This window comes from Anabrus simplex, chromosome 1 (genome assembly GCF_040414725.1).
Source record: "Anabrus simplex isolate iqAnaSimp1 chromosome 1, ASM4041472v1, whole genome shotgun sequence".
NCBI classification, from domain to species: domain Eukaryota; kingdom Metazoa; phylum Arthropoda; class Insecta; order Orthoptera; family Tettigoniidae; genus Anabrus; species Anabrus simplex.
Window position 1 is genome coordinate 326,823,843 of NC_090265.1, and position 26,075 is coordinate 326,849,917.

Sequence of the window (26,075 nt, forward strand, 5' to 3'; positions counted from 1 at the left end):
ATGAGCCTTTCACGGAATGCAGTGGGTTGGGGCTGATGATCGTTTACCAGTTTAGTCTTAACTGCGAATCCAACCCCATGAATACGGTTCTCTCCATCCTCCTTCCCTTTCCAAAATATGGTATAGCCCGATCCAGACTCAACAATCTTCCCTTCATCTGATAGTCTAGTTTTGCTCAGTGCAGTGACATCTATGTTTAGTCTATCGAGCTCATGGGTGATGAGAGCTGTTCTTTCTGCTCTGTTACTGTTGTCATTATCAAGCAATGTTGTTACATTTCAGGATCCAATTATAATTTTTTGTTCATCTGCAATATTTTGACCGCATGTGGTGTTACCCACTGGGTGCGGCTGCCCAGCCAGGTGAAAGGGTGACTTCCAATGTTTAGCGCACATTTTCTAGGGCCTTCCCCATTTGGGGTGGTCAGTGGTGGTCCTAAATAGGCCTGCCCAGACACAGACACAGGACTGAATTCTTCAGTAGCCACCGGGTCTCATGAAGATGACCATCACACATCTGCCGCCAACGTTGAGGTCCGGACTAGAGGCTCCCAGTTTACCCAAAACCTGCCTCCACCATCCTTGTGCCATCGCTGTTGGACTTGATTGAAGTGAAGAAAGTAGCAGGAAAAGTGCCAATGGCGTGGATTTGTTTAAGGAGGATCCCGACTTGCCAGGAAGTGACCCTCACACTGTGGTCTCGAAGCCATATCTTGTGGCACATGCAAGATGAGACGTGCCTGGTTATGCACTGAGATTGCAACGGACTGCCACAGACTCCAGTTATGAATGAGTAGTGTCTGGCATGACCTCATCCGCCTCCACAACTGTTGGGAACCAAAGTGAGAGGTTCCTCCTTTGCTTATTTGCTGTTGGGTCATCAAGCGATGAATTCCAGTGTCATTTCCTCCAAGGGAGCTCATCCACCTGAAGCCGTTGGCCCATTTAGGGAGTCAGGTTATTTACTGCCGCCCAACTCTCAGCCATTGTCCGGTCCCAAGTCCGGAATGAGAAAGGAGGGTTGGCTGGCCTGGCACCTAGCTGTAAAAGTGTATGGATTACAGTACAAGGTAATGGTCCCTTAGGCATTTTTAATTCAGTCATCAATGCTGAGAAACTGATGCAGCAGATTTTTGTAGATTATTATTGTTGCACTGAAGGAGACATTGAAGTTTATCAGGAAGAAACAAATCAAATTACGTGTAGAAACATATGTAGATTTATCAAATGCATTACGTGTCAGGGCAGAACAAGTTGTGCTGGACATATTGTCATTCTACCCTCTTCCTTCATTAGCAGTCTCAACCAAGATGTCATGGCAGTAGTTAGGAAGTTGGAACACCTGACTTTTCCATTACTTTTACCTGTAATGCTGGATGCCCAGAAATTGTAGTATCATCCTTGGGAAATAGGTAATAATTGACCAGATATTGTTGTGCGAGTTTTCGTATACCATAGTTAAAGAACTACTATGACTAATTCATAAAGTACAAATCTTTGGTACGGTCAGGGCATTTTTGTATACAGTGAAATTCCAAAAACGTGGCCTACCCCATATTCATTTGCTAATGGTGTTGATTGTAAATTTCAAAATCCTGATGACAGTTATAAGGTTGTGCCAGTTTGTCACATCCTTTGAACAAAGAACTCTGTAAGCTGTTAACAACTCATATGGTTCCAAGGTCCATGTGGTCATCTAAATCCCTCTTGCATTTGTATGGAAGATGGCAAATGTAAGAAAGAATTTCCAAAGTCATTTATTGAGGAAATAAAAGAAAATGTAAATAGTTATCGATTATACCAGATGGTCCACCCACCACCTGCATTCTAGTTTTATGCAACCTGCTGCGTTTACTAAAATTCTGATCGGTCCGTCTTCCTAAACCGGGGTAATATAATGAGATGTCTTGTTATGGGCTAGAAGACAACAGGAATCGTGAGCACAACTATTAATTCATAAGGTACCTCAAATGAACCGATAAAACGAGCGCATATATGAAGAATACGTACTCTACAACAGGAGGTGCACATGCAGACCAGCAACAGGCATTTTATAGGCTGGGAACTGTTTGCAGCATGTCAAGCCTCGTTATTGCTCACTGGACAGGGACATGGTTGGAGATCTGATAGTGGACAGTGCATAAGGGTACGGAGGTTCGAACCCTGCAAAATGTTGCCCCACCCCCCATCAATTGCCGGGGATGTGGCAAGGTTGCGTACTTAATAGTTTCCACAAATTGATTTGTTTATTTGGCCCTGAAAAAGGCCGTTGGTATTGTGGCATATGGTACGGAGCTGGGTTGGACAAGGATGAGGGGATGATGGTTTGTGTCTAGGACAAAGGCAGCCAGTTAGCTACTTCGTATGTGTTCCAAGCCTGCTATTCAGTACACAATTCAAACTTCTGTGAGACGGTCAAATGTTCAAAAATCATACATGTTTCAGACCCTTATTTGGCGGACATCTTCATTGAATTTTTAGCTTAAAAGTACAAGTGTTTCACTTAATATTGTACTTAATTAAAGGTTTTGGAGACAGTATATCACTAGCTAAGGACTTTTAATACTTTCCAATCCTAGCCCTTTCCCATCCTTCTGTTGCCAAAAACCTTTATTGTGTTAGCGCGACAGTAAACAAGTATGTTTAACGTTGCACTGACACATTGAAGTAGTAGGCATGTAACTCGCAAACTTCCCACCTTCGAGGCAAGCCACAACACAAAGCTTTTTCACTGCCTTGTAATGTTTTCCAGCGATGAGTATGCGGATATGTTACTAATCTGGAGAACGTAAACAGAATACACACCAGGCACAATGCCTGTATCAAGAACACTATCTGGATAGATAACAACCAACAGGCATGACATTTCTGAGTGTGGAAAGATGTCTGCAGGCTACTGTGTCCTTGGGAGGGAATGGCCTGTTTGAGATCATCCCATGACATTTGTTCACAAAGAAGAGGTTGTGTTGGATGCTATCTAGCATAACCCTCTCACTACCACACGAGCCATTGCAAGGAGATGAACTTCAGTTGAACATCTTTTGTGCAGAAATTGCATATCCAATGGTTTCACCTGTACCATCTGCAGTTGCACCAGGAGCTCCATGGTTATGATTTCAAAATCTGTGATCCTAATGCATGTGGACATTGATCTTGTCTTTTTATTGACCATCTTATTTACGGATGAAGTGCGGTTCTACAGCACCATAATATGCACTACTGGAGTGTGGATAATCCCCATTGGGTATGACAGGCAGCTTTTCGGGTACAGTGTGGCGTGAACGTATGGTGTGGCATTGTGGCTGATCACCTCATTGGTCCCCATTTCTTTGAGGGACATCTGACGGGAGAATACTATCTGCGGTTTCTCCCAGATGTACTACCACCATTGTTGTGCCACTCCTTAACCACTACAGGATGTAGTTTCAACATGGCGGAGTTCCAATATCAAACACATCACTCAAAATGAAACCGGATCCTATACCCCCAAAATAACACTGAATTTAAACCCTAGGTTGCGGCCTAGACTGCACGGATGTGGTCTGAACCCCACAACCTTAACACAATGCAGACCGGTCCCAAGAAAACTCGTGTTTGCCTGGCCGAGCGTTGCGGACCGGTCCCGAGTTATCTCGTGTTAGCAGCAGACCCAGCAGACTGAAGTTTAGTGCTATCTTTTGAGATATACCGGAACTATTTGGAGGTCAAGGGTGATGGAATTCTGTTATGTATGGTTCTACACAATCGATAGTCGCATTTCTTTTTGATTATTCTTCATATCATAGATTTTCTTTGCATTTTCTTACAACATGTTTACAAAGTTCAAAGAGCCATGCAAGATGGCAGCGCCCAGGGATAACGTGTTTAGACAAGGATGATATTATTCGCGAATTATATGCTGATACGGGCTCTGAATATCCAAGTGATGCTGAATATTTAGTGTTCGATGATGAAATATCTTCTAACGGAAATGTTTTAAGTGATCAAGAATCTTTATTTGCCATTGATCATATACAATGAAATAGGCTTCATCAACTGATAATATAGTACTTAATATTACTAAGGCTAAATGAACATACACCTTTTATTAAAACTTAATACTAACATTATGCACTTCTAAGAATTCAGAGGTATTATAAAATGGATTTTCTATTAACCAATCATACATTTTTCTTTTAAAATTACTTAAAGGAGTGGACTGTGCAGAATGTGGTAATTCATTAAATAAACTTAAACAACTGATTTTATGTGAGTGAGCAGTTTTTGACAGCCTGTGAATTGGTATGTCAATGTCTGCTTTACCCCGAGTATCATGAAGGTGAATGTTTTCCCTAGTACTGAATTCATTTATGTTGTTTTTAACATATGTCAAAGATATATAAATATACAAATTTATAATTGTCAGTATTTTAACTCATTGCGGACCGTGGACGGCGTAAGACGTTTAAGCTTGCTCCTATGCTGCGGGCCATGGACGGCGTAAGACGTTTAATGTTCCGCGCGAAGCAATGCTGTTTATATTCGTCATCATGCATTCTTACACCTTAGTCAGCGTTACTGGTTGTAGCAGGAAGTTGGTTGACCTTTTTGAGATAACCCTCGCATTGAGTGGGCTCATGTTTATCTTAGCTGTTTTAGCAGGAATATCTCAGCACTTCCTCGCGCCTCAAGACGGTACTTGAGATATCAATGCCGTGCGTGTCGTTCTTACCGAGTGTAGTATAATGGCTTATAAAACAAAGTTTCTTACGGAAGATTAATTATTAGATATTGTTCACAATGATTATTCTAGTGATGAACTTATTCCTGAAATAGACTCAGATAGTGAAAGTGAGAGTGACGAAGAAATTCCGATTCCCGAATCCGATAGGCCTATAGATCATCCTAGTTATTGTCCACCCGTTCCACCATTTACAGAGAATTCAGGTATAAACGTTCAAATAGAAAATAAGCAGGATATTTTGAGTTATGTGAGTATTTTCATGAATGATGAATTTTATCAGTATGTGTGTGAGCAGACCAATCTATACGCGAGTCAAGTGATAAGTGCGGTGCCCCGGCCTATCACAGAGAATTCGATCATGCAATCGTGGAAACCAATTAGTATAAAATCCTGATATGAAAATGTACTGGACCAAAGACCCTGTTTTTCATACTCCGATATTTTCTAATACAATGTTCCGAATACGCTTCCTTCATATTCTTTCATGTCTTCACTTTGGTTACAGTAATCATTATGCCGAAAATACAGATAGGCGGTATAAAATTAGACGTATTTTGAAACCTTTGACACCAGATATCACACCCTAAATATTTACTAGAGGTAAGCACAAAGTATCATTTTTCTAACATTTATAGTTTAGGAGTAATTGTAAATTGTATTAAGTGATGCACGTCAAGAGGGCCGGGCATGAAAATGGCTGGTCCAGGCATTTAAGTGTCCCGCTCAGAAGCAGGTACTGAACGTGTTAAGCTTAATAAAGAGAGGTCGACAATGGTCAGTTGCACCAGCCCTACACATTGTTCGGACAACCTTTTTCTGTATTAGAAGAATATTATATACTTAAGATGAGGATATAGCCTTATCTTCATGCTGTGGATCTCACGTTGCACAGAACGAGTCTGATAATTGTATTACGGTTGTAAATATTCTAAATATTTTAAATAATGTAGTGTTTTCTGACAACTGGGTTATGGAAAACATGCAATCGTGGAAACCGATTAGTATAAAATCCTGATATGAAAATGTACTGGACTAGAGGCTAGAGGATTTTGAAGGTGCTCCTGGTATAAAGGTATGGCCTAATGAATCTGGAAACATAGGACAAGTAGCAGGACTTATGTTCGGTGATTAATTTTTTCAGTATGTAGCTGAGCAGATAAACTTATATTATGAGCAGAATTCACATTCTCATAACATATCCCCTAAAACACTAAAGTGGACTAACGTCACTAGCAGGGAAATTTTAAAAAAATATCGCTTTGTGTGTATTTATAGGGCAGGTGAAGCAATCATGTCTGAAAGATTACTGGGCAACCGATCCCCTAATAGAAAACCCTACATTTCCGAAAACCATGAGCCGAAATAGATTTTAACAAATACTTACCTACCTGCATTTCAACAACTATTCAGAAAGGCCCCCAGAAAGAAACACAGTAGTCCAAAACCTAGTGAAGTTCTGACAGTTTATTTGAATGCATGAACTCCAGCTTGGAGGTAGTTAGAAAGTGGCCGGGAACAGGGCTGTGCATGGGGTGAAGGGCACCCGGTCTGCAGTGTGTTAAATTAGCACATCGCACTATTAACCCTTTAGTGATTGACATAATCGCCACACAAAAGAGAAAACTGTCCCTGAAAACAAAACACATACATTAATCTTGATGTAACTAACTTGGGGCTTGAACTTCTGTGCATTCAGCTTCTCCAATGGTCGGCAGTTTATCTTATCCACACTGACATGCAGCATAAGCATCAATTGTTCCAAATAACGGGAACTACAATCAGCTGGCATGACACACCCCTTAATTATGCAGTACTACTGCTGGCTACTGGGCCGCTGCTACCATTCGAACACAGGCCTGAAGGGGTTACCCAGGCCTCAGTTCCTATCTGCCATGCATCTGGCGGCCGATTTCCCTTTCTATGTTCGCCAAGCCCCTTACTTGAGATCGCTTTCATTTCTCTACAAACAAGTCAACTCGGGCTAAATACCATCCACTCTCAAAGGCAGGCATAAAATTGTATTCCATATCCACGTCTGCGATTCATTCTGTCAAATGGAAATTCTAAATTCCCATGGAGGGAATTTGATATTTTTCCACCAATAGAGCATATAAAAAAATCAGATCAAAAATTAGATGTATGGCTTTTCAGGCATTTGCTCTATTCACCAGCATTTCGTCTTAGGTCTGACACTAGACTCGTCAGAGTGGGATGTCCACGTTGGAGAACAAGAAGAGAAAAATATACAGGAGGTTCTTACAATTCTGCTTCCTCCTAGTTTTCTCTTCTTCTTCTTCTTCTTCTTCTTCTTCTTCTTCTTCTTCTTCTTCTTCCTTTTCTTCTCCTGCTTATGATGATTATTATTCCTTAACGTCTTCTCAGGAAAGATTGGAAAAGAAGAAGAGAAAACATACAGGATGGTCTTTTAAATGGTCCTTCCTCTTCCTCTTCTTCTACTTTCCTTCTGCTCCTTCGTTATCTTCTTTTCTTTTCTCCTTAAGGAAGACTGAAGAACAAGAAGAGAATGCTATACAGGAGGGTCATTAATTCTCCTTCCTCCTCCTCTCTTACCCCTCTTCTTCTTATTTCTTATCTACACCTACTTCTTAAGGAAGATTAAAGAATAAGAAGGAATTAGCGGGTCTTAAAATTCCCTTCTCCTTGTTCTCTTCGTTTTTTCTTATAATTCCTCCTAGCATGTATCCCGCGAGCGTGCAGTTTCCGCATTGCAGAGATAGTATTTACAGTGTTGATGGCGATTCGTATGGTGATGACGATGATAATGGCAAAAATGCTCTATTTTTTGTTCGTTACCTTATTAAGTAAAGCGAGAATATAAAACATTCTCAAATTTTAATAAATTTACTTGATCCTAATAAGTCGGTTCGCCAGCCCCCCCCCACCTTCGACCCAATGCGCATCTCCCCAATCTGCTCCATGGAAATCACAGGACAACTAAAACAAAATAATAATCATAATAATAAAGATAATTCCGACGCACAATTCACGGCGAAGGATTCTCTTTTAAATTTGTATAAAACTAAGTTTTAAAAAATTTCTTCTCGAGTAAATACATTCAGATAAATTTTATAACCTGTAATTATGAAATAAACATTAAACATGAGAATGTCACATTAACTAAAGTATTTGTTGCCATGCACAACACTGAAAATATCTCCCCATGCAATAAATCTTGGCTACTAATAATGAATCATTCACTCACTCACCCTAGCTGGCAGCATTTCAGCCGATCACGTTGCCGACGACGGAAGCTATACTTGCTCGGCCAGCGCGGCTCTCCTCCCGGCCAGCAGCCTCGTGGAGCATGTCAGCCCAACCATTCCAGCCATCAGCTTATCCGCGATGGCAGCTGCCGTGACCGTCAGAGCTGCCCGACCGGCGCGGAAGCTTCTCGACGTCGTTCCATGTAATGACAGTCACCCAAGACTCGGTCTGCGACCACAAACACTATTATTAATAAATTATTCATGTCCACTCTGACGAGTCTAGTGTCAGACCTAAGATGAAATGCTGGTGAATAGAGCAAACGCCTGAAAAGCCATACATCTAATTTTTTATATGCTCTATTGGTAGAAAAATATCTGATTCCCTCCATGGGAATTTAGAATTTCCATTTGGAATTGCTAGGCGGGCATTAATTCCATTGTGGAGTTTTATCTCCCGTATGCAGTTATCAGACTGTGCCTCATAAAAGGCTTCTGATAAGTTCACCTGCATATACCCCAGCATCAGTGGGTAGGGTCTGACACATCTCACTCTGACGAGTCCAGTGTGACCTAAGACGAAATGCTGGTGAATAGAGCAAATGCCTGAAAAGCCATACATCATTCTGTCAGACGCTAATAATCTCATTAGTAAGGCCTTCTATCTTTTTTTTATTTCCCAGGCTCCATCCTTGAGATACATGCTCGATCCTAGAATAGATCCATGAGCTGTGTGCTTTCTTTGAAGATGCTACCTAGTTTCAACGCTGGGGAGTGTACAATCTGTCTGCTGCTTATCACCACTGCTGTAATACCATGCACTATAGAAAATAATAAGTCATGCATGTACTTACTCTACTTTAAATGAATGCCTCCTAGACTCTTCAGTCTCTGGTTCAACCTCTACATGGGTGCTACCATCCCTTCACATCAGATGAGTACATTTACGGATCAAAAATCTTAAATTACGGACAACTAAAACAGGGTGATCTAATATTTCTATGCGACCCTGATATAACTATACCCTACAAGGCATTCTACAAACAAATACAAAGCTATACATTCAAGAACATGCATTCCGGTCCATTCAAGTTGAATTATACTATAGAAAGATCTAGCCCTAAGTGGCATTGATGAATACACTATGCACAAATAGACTGTGAACACTACTTTCACTTATTACATTTAGTTTAACTTATCTGCCTTCCATCTCGTGCATCTGTTCAGTCCCTTGAGGCCTCCCATAGGGATTTAGCTCGCCATAGAGCAAACGATGACTATAGAGGTTCTCAGTTCCATCTAGGTGCTGCCAATCATCTTGTGATACCGTCTGCTTGAAGATTGGTGTTGATGTCCTCTGGAGATGCTCACATAAACACATTAATGGTCGTCTGTTGACACTTGATTTGTACACTTGCGCCATATGATATCGTGATCTAGAACTGGGAACCTTTTGACTGGTCCCATTCTAGGAACTCTAGTTAGTTTCCTGAAGCTTCTAACACGATCATCTCTGATATGTGTCTTGCGGCCTGCACTATTGGAATCATTGAAGCACCATAACTAACACGAGAAGTGTAGTTTGTTTCCCTAATAGCTGTTTAAATTACTGTTATCACTACTGGTACTTAGTCTCTTAACTTAATTTCTAGCTCACTCGAACACAATTTCTGACTGTCCCTTTGTTCACTCAGATCTGATTATGGCATAATCTGACGCGTACTCGGCAACTCGTAACATTCAAAAGCGGGGGTGAGGCCTCTGTCCCCTTCTATTTAAAGGGTCACCTCTTCCAGTGTGCTTGTGTGATTCCCTGGCAAACATCGAACCTTCTTTGTATCATGACCCACTTTCTTTTCAACAGACATTCAAATATTCCTTATTTCACTGATACAGCACAATTACTACACATTATGTGCCCTAGGTACTCGATAAATCTAATACAAATTTTTCTTTGTTTTATTAATTCCAAATGGCCCAATAATAGAAATTGGAGCATTTTCTGAGAAGATTCCAGTCCTGTCTTCCCTCATATTCTTCTCGCTCCGGTTGGTAGTTGGGGACTCCCCAGACAAAATCAGAAATCTCCGCCTCTTACAACGGTTATTGTAGACAATTGAGGTAATCCACCATATCAAAACAGTATAAAATTAGTACTTCAGTTTATTTTAATCATGGTACTAGTTTTGCGGTATTGATATTAGGCCATCATCAACATATTTTATTTTATTTTATTTTTTATTCTTTTTGCTGTTTGTTCAGGGTGTCAACCCATGTGGATCTTTTGCCCTTACTGGCACCATATTGTATGAACCTGTGTGTAATTGGAATGGCGGTAGTCTGGAATGTTGTGTGTGAGGAAAGGAAGATTAAGGACGTCACAAACACCCAGTCCCCAGGCCAGAGATATTAATCATTACAATCAAAAAACCCTGACTCGGCCGGGAATTGAACCTGGGGCCGCCGGGTGACAGGCAGATGTGTTGCCCTCTACACAGCGTTGCCGGACGCCATAAGATCTTAAAACACTTAAAAGAACTAATTGGTCACATATATAACAAAACTAGATAGCATAATATTTGAAAATAGTTCTGATCTAATATTCAGTATCCACTAAAATAAGTCGCTGTCTTGAGGATATAACAAAACACTTGAAAGTTCTTATGATAGCTGGTATACTTCAACATCACTGTCTTGAAGATCTAAAAATAATTTGTTGAACACTTGTATAAAATTAAAAGCAGTTGGTGAAAAATTGATAGAATAGATTGATGTTAAATTAGATTTGAGAACTATTTTCTTGTATTATGCTATCTATTTGAAATTAGAACACCTGGAAAGGCTATGTTGGTTTTGATCCGATGATGGCATATGCCACCTGAGGGACAGTAGATGTACTGATAATGGTTTGAACATCATCCACCAGCAGATAGCGTAGTGGTATAGCTATCAGGGAGCCATCTGTATCTACCCCTTAAAAGGGAATGCTCACGGTCATAAGACTCAGTGTGGTTGGTGGAAACATGTAAAGCAAGCAAGCACAATGCTACAGAGATGCACTCGTGCTGCCTACAGCGAACTGAGCAAGTTTGAAAGGGATCATAATTGTGGCATTCCAAGTGGCGGGAGGGTCCTTTTAGAAAATTGCTACGTCAATTTGCAGCAATTTACAGTGGACACGTGAACATTCTCACACTTGTACATGAGGTTCTGGACGTCCACGCATCAGAGACACCTGCCAAGATTATCGTATTGTAAGGGCAGCAGTGGCAGATCGTACAGCTACCACAGCACAGATAAGAGTAAATGTGAGCCCAGAAGTGTCAACATGAACTGTTGCAAACTGGTTACGAGCAGTGGAACTACGGATGTGCACAACTCTAAACCATTTTGCACTTATGCCACAGCAACGACGTGCACAGCTCAACTGGTGCCATCAGGGAATCACTTGGAGGATGGAATGGTGTGCCAAGGTCTTCAGCGATGAAAGCAGATTCTGCCTGCATGCAAGCGATGGTCGTTTGCGCATACGACATAGACCTCACAAGCACTGTCTCTTCAAGTACATTCGTACAAGACACACTGGCCCCAACCCAGGCTTCATGGTCTTGGTGCGATAAGCTACAACTCTCATTTACCTTTGGTGTTGATGGAGGAAACACTGACCAGCCCTTGGTACATGCAGAATGTTGTTAGACCCGTTCTTTTGCTGTTCTTGCAACAAGGTGATGTGCTGTTCCAACAGGATAATGCTCGCCCACACACTGACCGTGAAACTCAACGTGCTCTGCAAGACATGCAACAACTTCCTTGGCCAGCTTGATCTTTGGACTTGTCTCCAATTGAGCATATGTGGGACATAAATTCTAAACGGCTGAAAAGCCTTACATCTGATATGTTTTTGACATTTTGACAGGCTCTATTGGTGAAAAATATCTAATTCCCTCCATGGGAATTTAGAATTTTCCAATATCCACTGTGCCGATATGAACCGTGTGTGTGTTGTGCCTCACTGAGCCGTGATGCATACGATTCTTTCAGTGTGACATGGCTCTGTATGTCTCGCCCACAGTGGAAGTTTGGCTTCCCGCCAATGTCAAGTATGCCAGTAATGAACCGCGTGTTTGTTGTGTCTCACTGATCCTTGAGTGAGCCACTCAGCACTTTCTGCTGCGAGTCAACTGAATCTCGTGTGCCGTGAGCTCGCCGTTCCTGTGAATCGATTCACTCACACACTTGAATGAATCGATGCACTGCTTCGAATCATACACTCAGTAGTCAGCACTATTTTTTTAAGTATTGGAGAGGTAAGAATGTACCTCATCTAGCACTGGTGAAGTTACTGGTTCTGCTGAAGTAGAACTAGGGAAGTAACGTTCATCGTAACCTCATTTTTCCCATATGGATTACTAGAATGAAACATTTACAATTCTATTTCAACAAGTAAATTACGAGTAAAAATTACATTTGGTAGAAAATAACTATTACCTGTCAAAATGACTAAACAAATATTTGTTACAACTAAGTCAATTTCTTCTACTCAATTGCTTCCTAACTCTGCTTATATCCAACAATCTTTACATACTGCTGACTGAATAATTCTGCCTTCTGAAAATCCTCACTTTCCTTCTTCATTTATGATTTTTGGAATGTCCTTCTTGGAACCTGTTTCTGCATTAAAGTATCTATACATACCCTTCAATTTTTCACTAAAATTCATATGATTGCCAGTTATGCTTGCCATTTTGTTGACTTCTTAGCTAGATTTAATTTCCTAGTAAGTATCTTCATTTTCTCCTTACTTCCACAACAATCCCTAACTCTATTTCTTTCCAACCTCTACCTCCCTTTTAGTCTCTTTATTTCTCTGTTATAATAGAGTGGGTCTTTACCAACAATCTAGAATATAATACATAGAGTGGCTATCACGCTGCCATCTTTGAAGAAAATTGAACTGGCAGCCACCGTGTCTCAAATGTACCTCAGTAGGTGGAGCGCTGTGTAAACGAGTGTGGAACAAAGTGGGAAACATTTTCACACTTCTTTATTCATTAGGTATATCAGTTGGAGATTATTTGAATTGATGAAAATATCGGATAGAAAGCGTAACTATTTGATGCGTATAAGTTTTTGTTATACAGAGGTTCCTTACAGAATCGCAATGTACTTCAACATAAAATAGAAGAAACAAAATACGTAACAATTTATTTTTTCTTGAAACGATATATTGTTGAAAAGATTAAATCAATAATTGTTTTATCTCAAAGATGTGGAGTTATCCACACATCTCCAATTTATCAACATGCAGAAGAGTGTATGCCTACGGTACAAGATTATCGATTAGGAGGCGTATCTAAACAGCCAAGGTCTCCGAAATCCGTAAAAGTAGTGCAACACCCCCTAACAATGGTAATTAATGATGTGCATCATAGGGACGTGTGCACATAAGACAAATATTAAAAGAACAATAATTCATAATAAATCAGATAATAACACAACAAAACAAGTAAGAAAGGAAGCAAGGAAGAGTGCAAGGGCCTACCCACAAACTAATAAATTAGAGGAGGGGATCAAGGAACTACGAGGCAATACAGTCCAAAATGACACCAAAATTTTCATAAAATAAAATAAAAATATAATTAATAAATAATGGTTACAACTATACACCAAATTTAAAAAACAGTAACACTGAGGAATAATTAAAGTTGCAAAAAAACAAACACTACATTAAGGAGTAAAATGAATATTCATTAAATAAATGACAAATAAAATAATTTCCCTAATAAATAGTACCTTTCTATCCCCAAAAATATATATATACTGATGCATAATCTTAGCTTAACAATTACCCATGATAAACACATGTTTGAAGTATATTAATATTAAATGGATTTAAAATTTAACACAGAAAAAGGAAGTGTATGGATTGAAAATCGAGGGCTTTTGACAGCACCCCAATGGAAGCTAAAATCCCACCAAACCACATATTAATGAAGAAACCCAACATATCACCATTAACACAGAACATAGCAAATACCGACCATAATGTCCCCACAGCAGACACGCCCAGAAAATAAAAATACAATCCGGATAAAACCAAAATTTAAGACCACAAGGTCATGTTATGGACAGACAATAAATAAAACACCGAAGCATAATTTACAGGATAGATCCAGTTCACATAATATCACCGAGACCAAAAAACAAACACACAGATTCAGAAGGAAACAAGTCTTAATAGCATTCACGGAGCAATCCACAAGATGCTCTTATTGCGCCCACGACAATTCACAATATATCCCCAATAATAAAGTTACGTAACCGTCAGGCACGAAGAGATAAAACAACAATCAGGATCGATAAGATAAGTACAGGCTCCATATCTTTCGCCCTATGGATGTCTAAGCCCTCGATTAAATGAACACGTTACAATGGCGTTGACAAACGTTAACATAAATGCGGGTTTACAAAAAATTAGAACAAGGATCTCATTAAAAGCCCGGAATAGGGATGAAAATAAACTAACTAGATCTAAATAAATATTCCCAGAGAGAGAGAAAAAAGTTTTTAATTAATGAAAATAATAATAATAATAATAATGTAAATTTAAAAAAATTAGAGTCAAGTGTAAGTGTAGTGTTAGGTCAATTACGGGCACACGACAGCCAAAACACACGACAAGAAGCACGAATCACACCCAAGAGAGTAACCACAAAAATGAACATGAATATGAGCCCACAATGCATCAACGATAGAAGAGACAAATAATATAATAAATTTCAAAGGATAACGGCACACGCATAAAGACATAGCATAGAACATCACCAGCAAATACGCAATAAAGGACAGACTAAGAGAACGATAAATTTTTAAAACAAGGCAACGGAGAATTTTGAGGATTATCTAAGCACAATAATGGCCATCCGTTACATATGACATACACACTTGAAGCCAGAACTCCGTATCACCATACTGAGATATCCATCACGTACTAACACCAAATAGAATATAAATCAAACACCAGTAAAATAATTTTAACAGAAATAATTCATTAAACGTATTTACAAGAAGCCATATGCCTAGATAACTCACCTCGTATTTGACCCAACACTATCACTTCACAAGTACCAAAATAAAACAAAACTATACATCTACATATTTACACTAAAAGAACTATAGTACAAAATATACGTTCAAAAAAATAATTTCCCAGGTGGGAAGGTTTTAGGGCAATCGCCCTATACCAGTCTGCGAACGCATTGTATTTGCAGCGGTAACGTAAGCCGTGTTCGAGACAGCGTCTGCTTTCCAAACCTTCAACCGTAGAATGACCCCTAGGAGCGACACGGAATAGACCTGATACTCGCCCTGGTGGGCGCTGTCTAAACACACACTGTAGTAGCAATGTAGTCTCATAGATGGCGTAGAAGTTTGTAGTAGCAATGTAGTCTCATAGATGGCGTAGAAGTTTGTGTGGCCGTCCACCATACGATAATACCATTTAGAGGTAATAACACACAGTATAACTATGTGACGAAAGGTCCACTTCGCCACATATAAACAGAGTAGATGACCAGTAGGTAACAGTTCAAAGTGCTCCTGCACTAAATTATCAGAGTCCAGCAGATACAAGGTTTTCTTCATCCAATACTTCAAATATAGTAGAATTCCAGTCTCATATAATCGTGGAAATATAACAGTTCTGTACAGACACTAGGCTGCGAATACAAGGTCCATAGCAGAATGCAATTATTCACCAAAATTACAAGTGCCGATGAGAAACACAATTTAAATATATGTCGTGTAGACAGTTGATTGTCCAAAGTATATGACATAACTAGCGTATTTAGTTAAATAGCGCTTCAGTAGTTAGTGGGACGTAAAGCCAATAACATTATTACTAAACAGCCAAGAAAATTAAACACACTTTGAAGAATTGTCATACATTTCAAACACAACCTTTCTATGTAACATTTTTTAACATAGATTGGAAATAAAATTTACTCTAAAGATATTGAATTTTATATTCATCCATTAATGTTACATTTCTCAATTCAAAACAGCTCTCTCATTCATATGAACCGATATGTATTTTCTAGCTCTTGATTCACTGTCCCATGAAAAGTATTAATTTTGTGTACATCTGCCATATGGTTGGTTACTCCTTTCAATTCTTACATAGCTGTGTACCTGTGGTGCAGTCTAATTTAAAATGCTGCTTTAGAGAAATTTTGTAATGCTGCTGTAATGGGTTTCCTCACTGAACTCGATAAGAGTAAATAAATTATCGTTAATGTAACTGCCCTGCAACTGACAAGAGAACTTCAGTCACCTTTTAACATAAGGTTTATGTTACATCTTCGCGATGTGACTTTTTGCTGAACATTTTTTTAGCCACGTGACAATTTCACATCATGAGCTGAGTAAAGAGGCTATATATCTTTCTAGGCAATAAGTACTTTCTTCTCCGGAATGCTGAGGAAACATTACCTTCAGACAGTTGTGGCTTTTCATTTTCTTTGTCACTCCATGGATGACATTTCCTGCTATATACTCAACATCATTTTCAGAGTACTTGGTGAATGACTTGTAATTTGTAGCACAGCAGTCATGATTAGTAGAGGTGCTGTCATTAAAAAGAACCATAGTACATAGATAAGAGAAGCATCCCTTTCTGTCACTGGGTCAATCTGCATCAGTAAACACTTCCTGTATACTGACCTGAATTGCTCTGCATTGGGATTATTTCAGTTTCTCCTCTATTACGTATGGATAGGAAGAGCAATTCTAAATTGTCGGTAATGCCCTGGGTAGCTAAAGTTTCCTATCATTAACTAAACACCCATAGAGAAACGGGACGAGGGTTGGACACACATATATAATGCTCTTTAATGTTCTGAACAGAGGGTACTTTGCTGCTTGGGATACCACTTCTCTCTCTTCATGTTATTCACCCACTGCGTAGTCAGCTATTTGTCTTCTAGTGAGAACTTGTGACAAGAATTTGTGCTTTACAGTGGCAAAAATTAAGATGATCTTTAAATATACCTACGTAGCCTTCTTTAGAAAAGAACTTACCTGAAGTAAGATACACTGTTTTTCTCGAACAAAGCATGTGAAATAGAATGTAGGCATATTCACAGTACAATAAATAAAGCCAAACTACAAAATAATTTCTATTAACAATGAACTTGACACACATGTGAGATTACTCAGATAGCTCCAGACAGCTGTTGTTGTTACCTGGTACAGTTATATCATGGTGGCTGTAGTATTGCTTTCCTCCGCCCGGAGCGCTAATCGAGCTGTTATAGCCACTCTCTTGTATTATATTCTAGCTCGTTGGTCTTTATCATTCCTTACTACCTTTTCGTCAGAGGGTCCCGGGTTCGATTCCCGGCCGGGTCGGGGATTTTAACCTTCATTGGTTAATTCCAGTGGCTCGGGGGCTGGGTGTTAGTGCTGTCCCCAACATCCCTGCAACTCACACACCACACATAACACTATCCTCCACCACAATAACACGCAGTTACCTACACATGGCAGATGCCGCCCACCCTCATCGGAGGGTCTGCCTTACAAGGGCTGCACCCGGCTAGAAATAGCCACACGAATTGAACTACCTTTTCGCATTCCTCAATATTATGTATTTTTTGCTATTTGCTTTACGTCACGCTGATACAGATAGGGCTTAGGAATGGGAAGGAAACGGCCGTAGCCTTAATTAAGGTACGGCCACAGCATTTGCCTGGTGTGAAAATGGGAAAACCACGGAAAACCATCTTCAGGGCTGCCGACAGTGGGGTCAAAACCTACTATCTCCCGGATGCAAGCTCACAGCTGCGCGTCCCTAACCCCATGGCCAACTCGCCTCAATAATTGTTCTTTACATTTGCTGTTTACACTTTTATTTACCCTTTTCCTTTCATTCATTTCCGTGTCCGGTCAGCATTTCCAAAAAACTGCAGCTGCAGTGGCCTTGTTGTTTCCTCTAAAAACATCTTGTGATGTGCATTGGTTGTCCAGGAGGGGATAGGTAAGTAAGTGCTTGGGTCTTGCTCAGCACCACATTCACGTGAGGTGTCTGCATTTTCTGGAAGGATCCCCCACTTCCTCATGTTGGTCTTGCATCGAGGGATGCCCGTTCTTAAGTGGTTGAGGAACTTCCATACAGGGTAAGGTAGGTCAGCACGTGGAGCTAGTTCTTCCTTTGGTGACATGTCTGTGGGCAGTGAGCTTTTCCATCTGTTAAGACGAGTTGTCTCTGGTGTTCCCTCCAGCGGCAGAGTCTTAGCGAGGAAGCTCTTGCGGGGTATGATATGAGACCTTGCAGCTTGGTGACCATTGAGTGGATGCTGTTGGCTATTCTCCTGCTTTGTTCTCTCGGCGTCTGCAGCAGTGGCCCTCCGAATGTGTTTGATGGGGCTATTCCAACAATTGGGCACAGTTTCTGCACTGGCATTGGTTTTAGGCATCCCAAGATTGTCCTTGCAGTATCGTTGACTGCAGTATTAACCTGCTTAGCATGTACTGAAGCGTTCTATACATAGCAGCTGAACACACAGCGCAAGTGCAGAAGTCCTCAGGATGTGCGGGCTGGCTCCCCAGATACTGGCGATCAGCTTCTTAAGTATCCCATTGCGAGCACTAATCTTCAGCTTCGTGTTCAGACATTGCTGCCCGTACATTAGTTTCTAGTATGACACCTAGATAAACTGGTGTTGGGCAGTGTTTCAATCGTTCCGCTCGCCATGTGATGTTTAGCTGTCGCCGCGTTTCCTTGTTTTGTAAATGAAACGCACACCCTTGTGTTTTACTGGAGTTCGGCTTCAATTGGTTGGCATCATGGTACTTGGAGAGTCCATCCATCGCTGAAGTCAGATTTCCTTCTACTTCTTCAAAGGATGATCCCTGAACAGCTACCGCTGTGTCATCAGCATAGATGAAGAGCCTGGTGCATGCTGGAATTGGTTGATCATTTGTGTAGATGTTGTACAGTGCTGGAGCTAGCATGTTGCCTTGGGAGAGACTGTTCTTCTGGGTTTGCCATGTACTCCTCTTATCCTGTAGTGAGACTTGGAATCTTCTGTTCTGAAAGGGATGTTAGTTGGTGGTCCTTGGGAATATCATACACTTTCTTCAACAGCTTCCTATGATTCACAGTGTCTTATGGAGCTGTTAAGTCAACAAAGGTGACTCCAGTTATCTTACCACGCTCAAAACAATCCTCTATGTGCTGGATGAGATTCAAGATCTGGCTACACCATGATTTGCCAGCACAAAAGCCTGCTTGTTGTGCGATGAACTTCTCTTCGAGGATGATACTGATTTGGTTAAGTACCAGACGTTCCAGTATCTTGAAGGTATGGCGTTACAGGGAAATCGGTCAAAAATTTTTTGGGTCATTTGGTTCTTTTCCAGGCTTGAATAGTGCGGTGACTCGAGATTTCCATCACACTTTAGGGATGTGTAACTTAGCGACACATGTGTTCATTAGGCTTAGTAATCACTCTATAATATTTTACGGCTGAAGTTCTTTATCTGTTCAACTCGTAGGTCATCGGTACCAGCAGCCTTGTACATCTTCAAGCTAGAGATGGCAGCTTCATGTTCAACCATAGAGAAGGGATCTCGAAGGAAGTGATTCTCTGTTTCCAAATCACGCTGAAGAGTTTCTTTGGTCGCCCTCCCAATTGTTTTACCATTCATCAGGAGCTGGGTCGCCACCTGATTATGAGTCACTCTGGTAAATTTCTCCTATGGTTTTACAGGGTCGCCGCTTTTTTTAAGCAGTTTCCAGGCCTGTCAACTAATCAACTTCATGTTGAGAAGTTTCTTTTCCACTTAATTTGTTCAGAGGATGATTACCTAGTTGTACTTTCTCTTAAAACAAAAACCACCACCACCACCACCGCCGCTGCCGCAACCACATTGCTCCATTTGGCCTTACGAGTTGCTGTAATGGTTTGTGACAGTGCTAGTTTCTTCAGCAAATGATTCCTCTTCATAAAGGGTCTGATATCTTTCTAATAGCAGTCTATCATCACCAGACAAGCCTGGAATATATTGCGTTCTGCATCCTCCCAGAATAGTTTTCCTTGAAACTTGCTGGGTGCATACTATATAGGTGTCAAACATTTCTGGTTGTGGTGAAATATTTATTATCTCCACGTCAAGCTCTTTGTTAAACCTCGTCCAGTCAGCCTCCTTGAAGTTAAACCTCCTCTTGAATGGTACCTCTTCGGGCATCACCACGGAATTTATGGTGCAGATTACAGGCCTATGTTGAGTTCAAGGGATAGGCTCTCCCATAGTCTTCACACATTGCCCAGCTACTGTTGAAGACATGAAGATATTGTCTGGATTGTATCCTTTTTTCCACCTACCACCATTGAAGGAAGATTTTCTATCAATCATAATTACTTTTTGAAAACACCCTCATGTCTGTCTTATCAACAACATGGTACTGCCTAATATTCCCAGTTTTTTCAACATTCCCTTCTATCATATATATTTTTATCAATGACAAAAACAGCTTTATGATCATTTATACCCTCTGTCTCTTCAGTTTTTCAATTGAGCTCTCTTTTTTTTTTTTTTTTTACCAGCACCATGTCCAGAATTCTTCCCTCTAGTTGGTTCCATCACTTTCTGATTCAGCTGTCCTTCCCACAGGTGTAAATTGAGATCGCCCGTTACAATCACATTCCTTTCTGTGTCATTTCGCACACAGATGATCATCTTTATGCATAATTATTAGCACCACCCTTTCCAGGTCTGTACATCCTAAAAACATTGAGTTTAAAGATGAGCCTTACACTTAGAATTTCAGGTTTCTCATCCTTAACTTTTTTATAGCTTACAAATTCTTCTTTCACATGTATGAAAATTCCCCCCCCTCCTACCATACCTAATCTGTCCATATGATAAACACTCCAGATCCATGAGAAAATTTCCACATCCATAATATCACTTCTCAGCCATGATTCAACTCCTATTACAATATCTGGTGAATATCATCATCCTCATTCACCTTATCCAGCTCCTGGCAGGTCAGGGCATTTATGGCACTTCTCCACCTCATCTCTTCTTCCACCATTCCTCGTTCATCATTTTGTCCCAAGCCAGGTTTCTTTTTCGTGCACACCTCTTTATTAAATCGATCCACCTTGTTCTAGGTCTCCCTCTTGCTCTCTTTCCCTCAAACTTCATCTCCATCATTTGTTTTGATATTCTTTTCTCCTCCATCCTCTTAACATGTCGCCGGGCTGAGTGGCTCAGACGGTTAAGGCGCTGGCCTTCTAACCCCAACTTGGCAGGTTCGATCCTGGCTCAGTCCGGTGGTATTTGAAGGTGCTCAAATACGACAGCCCCGTGTCGGTAGATTTACTGGCACGTAAAAGAACTCCTGCGGGACTAAATTCCGGCACCTCGGCGTCTCCGAAGACCTTAAAAAGTACTTAGTGGGACGTAAAACAAATAACATTATTATTATTATTCTTAACATGTCCAGACCATTTTATTTTATTCCTGTCAGTTCTCATTTAGGTTTTCTATTCTGACTTCCTTTCTAACATCTTTGTTTATCACTCTGTCTTTCCTTGTCTTTCGTATCATACTTCTTAGGTATTTCATTTCACTGGCTTGAATTCTACTCTCCTCCCTACTTGTCATTGTCCAGGTCTCAGCCGCATAAGTCGATATGGGTGCATAATACATTTTGTACATTATCTCTTGACGCTTCCTTGGTACTTACTCCAGACAAGGTTTCTTACACTCTATAAAATGCATTGCCCCATTGCACCCTCTTGCTAATCTCCATGTCCAGTCTTATATTCTGCATTAATTCACTCTCTAGGCATTTGAAACTGTCCACAATTTCAAGGATTTGACCACCAATTTCCACAAGACCTTTCCCTTGTCTTTCTCCTCTTAATATCACTATGGTCTTGCTTTTCTCTGCAATTACAGTACTTTCATACCACACTTTTCAGTTTTCTCATTCAGTGCATCATGTTGTTCTTGTACTTCTTTGCTGTTCATTGCCCAGACCACAATATCATCTGCAGATAGTAATAACTTCAACTCCCTATTCCCATATGCTTCCTTTCTCTCCTTTACAGTTTCATCCGTAACCATTAGAAACAAAAGAGATGGCAGCATACTCCCCTGTCTTAGTTCAGTTTGATTTCTAAACCATTCCATCTTTCCTACCAAAGTTTGTATGCTGCTGACACAGTTGTTATGCATAGCTAACACCATTTTTCCAGTTTGTGTACCCAGTCTCTTTTAGACGATGGTTGCCCAAACCTTCTTGGTGGGAACACTATCATATGCCTTTGTTAGTACTATGAATGCCATATGGTAAATATATATCTATTACTTAATCCTGTTCCTTTCTTTACAGTACTGCTACAGTAGTTTAACACCAATGACTTTGTCATCCTTACTTGACTTCCAGCTCCCTGTACTCTTATCACTGCTCCCTAGTCCAGCCCATTTCACTGAATGTACCTCCCTGTAATCCTTCTAAGCAAACCTCCTGACTTATACTTTACGAGTCTTAATAAAGAAATCTTGTAAGCATAAGTGCACAAGCAGTGAGCTCAATGATGGATGATTCTTTTATGTATTTGAGAGTTAAGCATTAGAAGCATCAGTCTTCTAGATAATATTTCCAGAAGCCTCAAAAACATCACACTAACTGGAAATGTAGCTTTCATCACGGTGTAATTAATCATGTACTTTAATATAGGAGCATTGAATCGATTAAGGAAAAGCAGGTAAAGGTTGATGATACTGTTAAAGTTTTGAAGGTTAATATCAATGTTGTTGAGCAAAACTCACTCATGAAAGCATTTGGAAATTGTTGTCTCTCAAATTGGAATTGTAAATTGGTGACAACTGGACCCCTAGTTGAGCCAGGCAGGTTCCTTACATTTATCTTTCCTATCCGACTTCCCTTGGTAGGTTGTACTTCTCTTCCTCCTATCATTATTAGGTCTGCGATACCTAGGGAGTCTTTCCTTTGTCAATACTGTCATTCTTTGGAGGGTTGAACCCCTTACTGAATCACCACTGCTACCCACTTCGAATGATCATAAGTGATTAATGATTTTTTTACATGGATGAAGAAGGATGAAAAGTAGGGTTGCCTTATTTTGAAATGCTGAAATGAAGACACTTTTTTCAACAATAATTGGACCATTACGAAAAGATGTCAGTATTCATTGAATTATGTTTTTATTTAGTAATTAATCACAAGAAAGTGTGTGCTTTATTATTGTACCTAAGTATATAAACCAACCCAAACCCGATGACACAACAGCTCCAATGGCCCATAGCCTACCAAACGACCACTGCTCAGCCCGAAGACCTGTAGATTACAAGGTGTCATGAGGTCAGCACGACAAATCCTCTAAACTCTTATGCTTGGACGCTAACTCACCGTTAGATAGTGCCTCAATTGTAATTATGTAGGCTGAGTGGACCTCAAACCAGCCCTCAGATCCACGTAAAAATCCCTGACCTGGCTGGGCATCAAATCCGGGTAATAGGCAGGTCCACTACCCCTACACTGCTGGGCCAGCACCTAAGAAAAAACATGCTGCAAATTTCTTACGTGGTAGTATAAACATAATATAAACCAAATTATTACGGAAATAAAATTAAAATTACAGTTATAACTATAAATCCTCACAATCATATGTACAATTTTTTATGCCATGCATAATTTTCAGATGACCTTATTTTTTTAAAATATCATATATAAAATAGTATAATCTATGAACATTAGTTCTGAATATACATTGTATTTTTATGGTATAGCTTTAAATACTATTTTATAATGATGTACTGTATATTTACCTTTCAAGCAATTTGTAACATCTAAAAATTGATAACTTCAGTGATGTAATGTCTTGCATGTGATGATTTTTTATTATATTTTATATAAAACATACACAGTGCACAGATGCAACAGATATGTCAAATGCAGCTGGTGAAATTGGCCAGAAGATGATTCTGTACACAGTATTGCCATTTAGTGAAAACTGCAAGATCTCTGGCTCCTAGATTGTATTATCAATTTAACATAGAAAAAGCAGTATGACTGCATGAGCAAAGATTGTAAATTGACATTGTAAATTGACCTGTTGCCATTTAAGTGAAAGTTCCAAAAGCGATAATTTTGCTGTCAGCCAACAATTTGTGCACAAGTCAATGTATTTTCAAAATTGTTTGCATATGGTGTTTTTTCCTAAACTAAAATGAGGATGTATGGCAACCATATTGAAAAGAAATACTATAAAATTGATTTCTATATAAGCTGCTTGTAGGGAGAGCTGGTTATTCCATACATACAACTCTCTAGCTCTTACACTACTTTTCCAATGGCACAATGGAACCCATTAATGGTGGTTAGCTATAAAGATAACAAGTCAGCAAGTACCTCTATCATTAGGACAGTGTGCAAAATTAATTTTTAACCCTCCAGTTCTTCATAAAATGTTTGTATTTTTTTCTAGGAAATCTCATAAATACAAAACTTCTATTTGAGATTATAAGTATTCACACATTTTCAAACATCCTTGCCTTTATTTAGTTTTTATAATGCTAATGGTGTTGTTTTATTCATTAGGTGATACACAAAAATCTGATCGTTACTTGAGGACTTTTATTGATGCTGCTGCCATCTGCAAACCTGTCAATTTTCTACGCTGTGGAGGTGATGAATTCTTGGTTGGACGTGCTGGGTACTTGGCTGGTGCTCTATGGTTGAAGAAAATCTTTGGAAAAGGAGTTGTTCCCGAAAATGATATTCATGATATCTGTAACTCTATCATACAATCTGGACGAACATATTCACAACGCTACAGAAGTCCTTGTCCCCTTATGTTTGCTTACTATGAAGTAGAATACTTGGGTACGTAAGTAAGTTTCATCAATAACTTTTTATTTATTATCTGGTTGCTATATACATAATATTTACATCACATTATACACACGCAAAAAATAGATACACAAATAAAATGTGACTGAGTCCTTTAATTATTACAACTGAGAAAATAGAGAGAATCTTCTATGCCGATATTTAATATTTAATTTGAGTATATCACATCTGGGAAGTTATTGTCGGAAGTCATTGATGATACTTTAAATATGTTAGGGTGTGATCTTCAGTATCTTCTTTCTTTTCATCTACCACCTTTCCCACACCTTGTGGGGTCACGGGTGCGAACTGTGTTACACATGTGGATTTGGCCCTGGTTTACGGCCAGATGCCCTCCCTGACACCAATCCTATGTGGAGGATGTAATCACTATTGTGTTTTTCTGTGGTGGTTGGTAGTGTAGTGTGTTATCTGAATATAAAGAGGAGAGTGTTGGGATAAACACGAACAACTAATCCCCGTGCCAGAAGAATTAATCACACATGATTAAAATTCCCGTCCCATTGAGAATCCAACCTGGGATCTTCTGAACCAAAGGCCTCGGCGCTGACCATTTAGTCAAGGAATCGAGCAGTTTTGAGAATTTTTTTTGGCCTTTGATAATTAGATTATACAATATGTAGAGAGAATAGCAGCCTGTTGCTATTTCTTAATGATTAAAGCATTTCTTCATCTGTTTCTTGGCTCAGGCTAGAAGAAAATAAAGCTTCCATTGAAATCTCAGTCTCATTTATGGCGGTGACAGTATGGAATCTGCTAAGAAATGGATGGTCCTGAGTGTTGATGTTCAGAGTACAACTGTACATCTGGACATTACGATAGGCACTACTCATAGGGCCAGTCATGCTCCAATAGCAATTTGTGGCCCAGTGAGAAAAGCAATGACAAACTGTTGCACTCCTCATCCTGCCTACTGTGCCTCATTATGGTGCTGCAATTGGTTTTTGTGGTTTCCCCATAACTGCATAACCTTGAGTGCTGCTGGTTGAGAGTCCAATTAGCCTCAGGTCAGAAGACTGAACAGATATCTTAACATTTTTTTTTTTTCTTTTTTGCTTTATGTCGCACCGACACAGGTAGGTCTTGTGGCGACGATGGGACAGGAAAGGGTTAGGAGTGTGAAGGAAGCGGCTGTGGCCTTAATTAAGGTACAGCCCCAGCATTTGCCTGATGTGAAA

General features: G+C 39.9%; 1 protein-coding gene across 1 annotated transcript in view; it reads left to right on the forward strand.

The window, feature by feature from the left end:
- LOC136865838 (lanC-like protein 3) overlaps positions 1-26,075 on the forward strand; it is a 164,844-nt gene that overhangs the window by 43,784 nt on the left and 94,985 nt on the right. Inside the window, exon 2 of the mRNA XM_067142433.2 lies at positions 24,586-24,870. Coding sequence (XP_066998534.2) covers positions 24,586-24,870 — 285 coding nt within the window. The remainder of the gene's footprint in view (positions 1-24,585; positions 24,871-26,075) is intronic.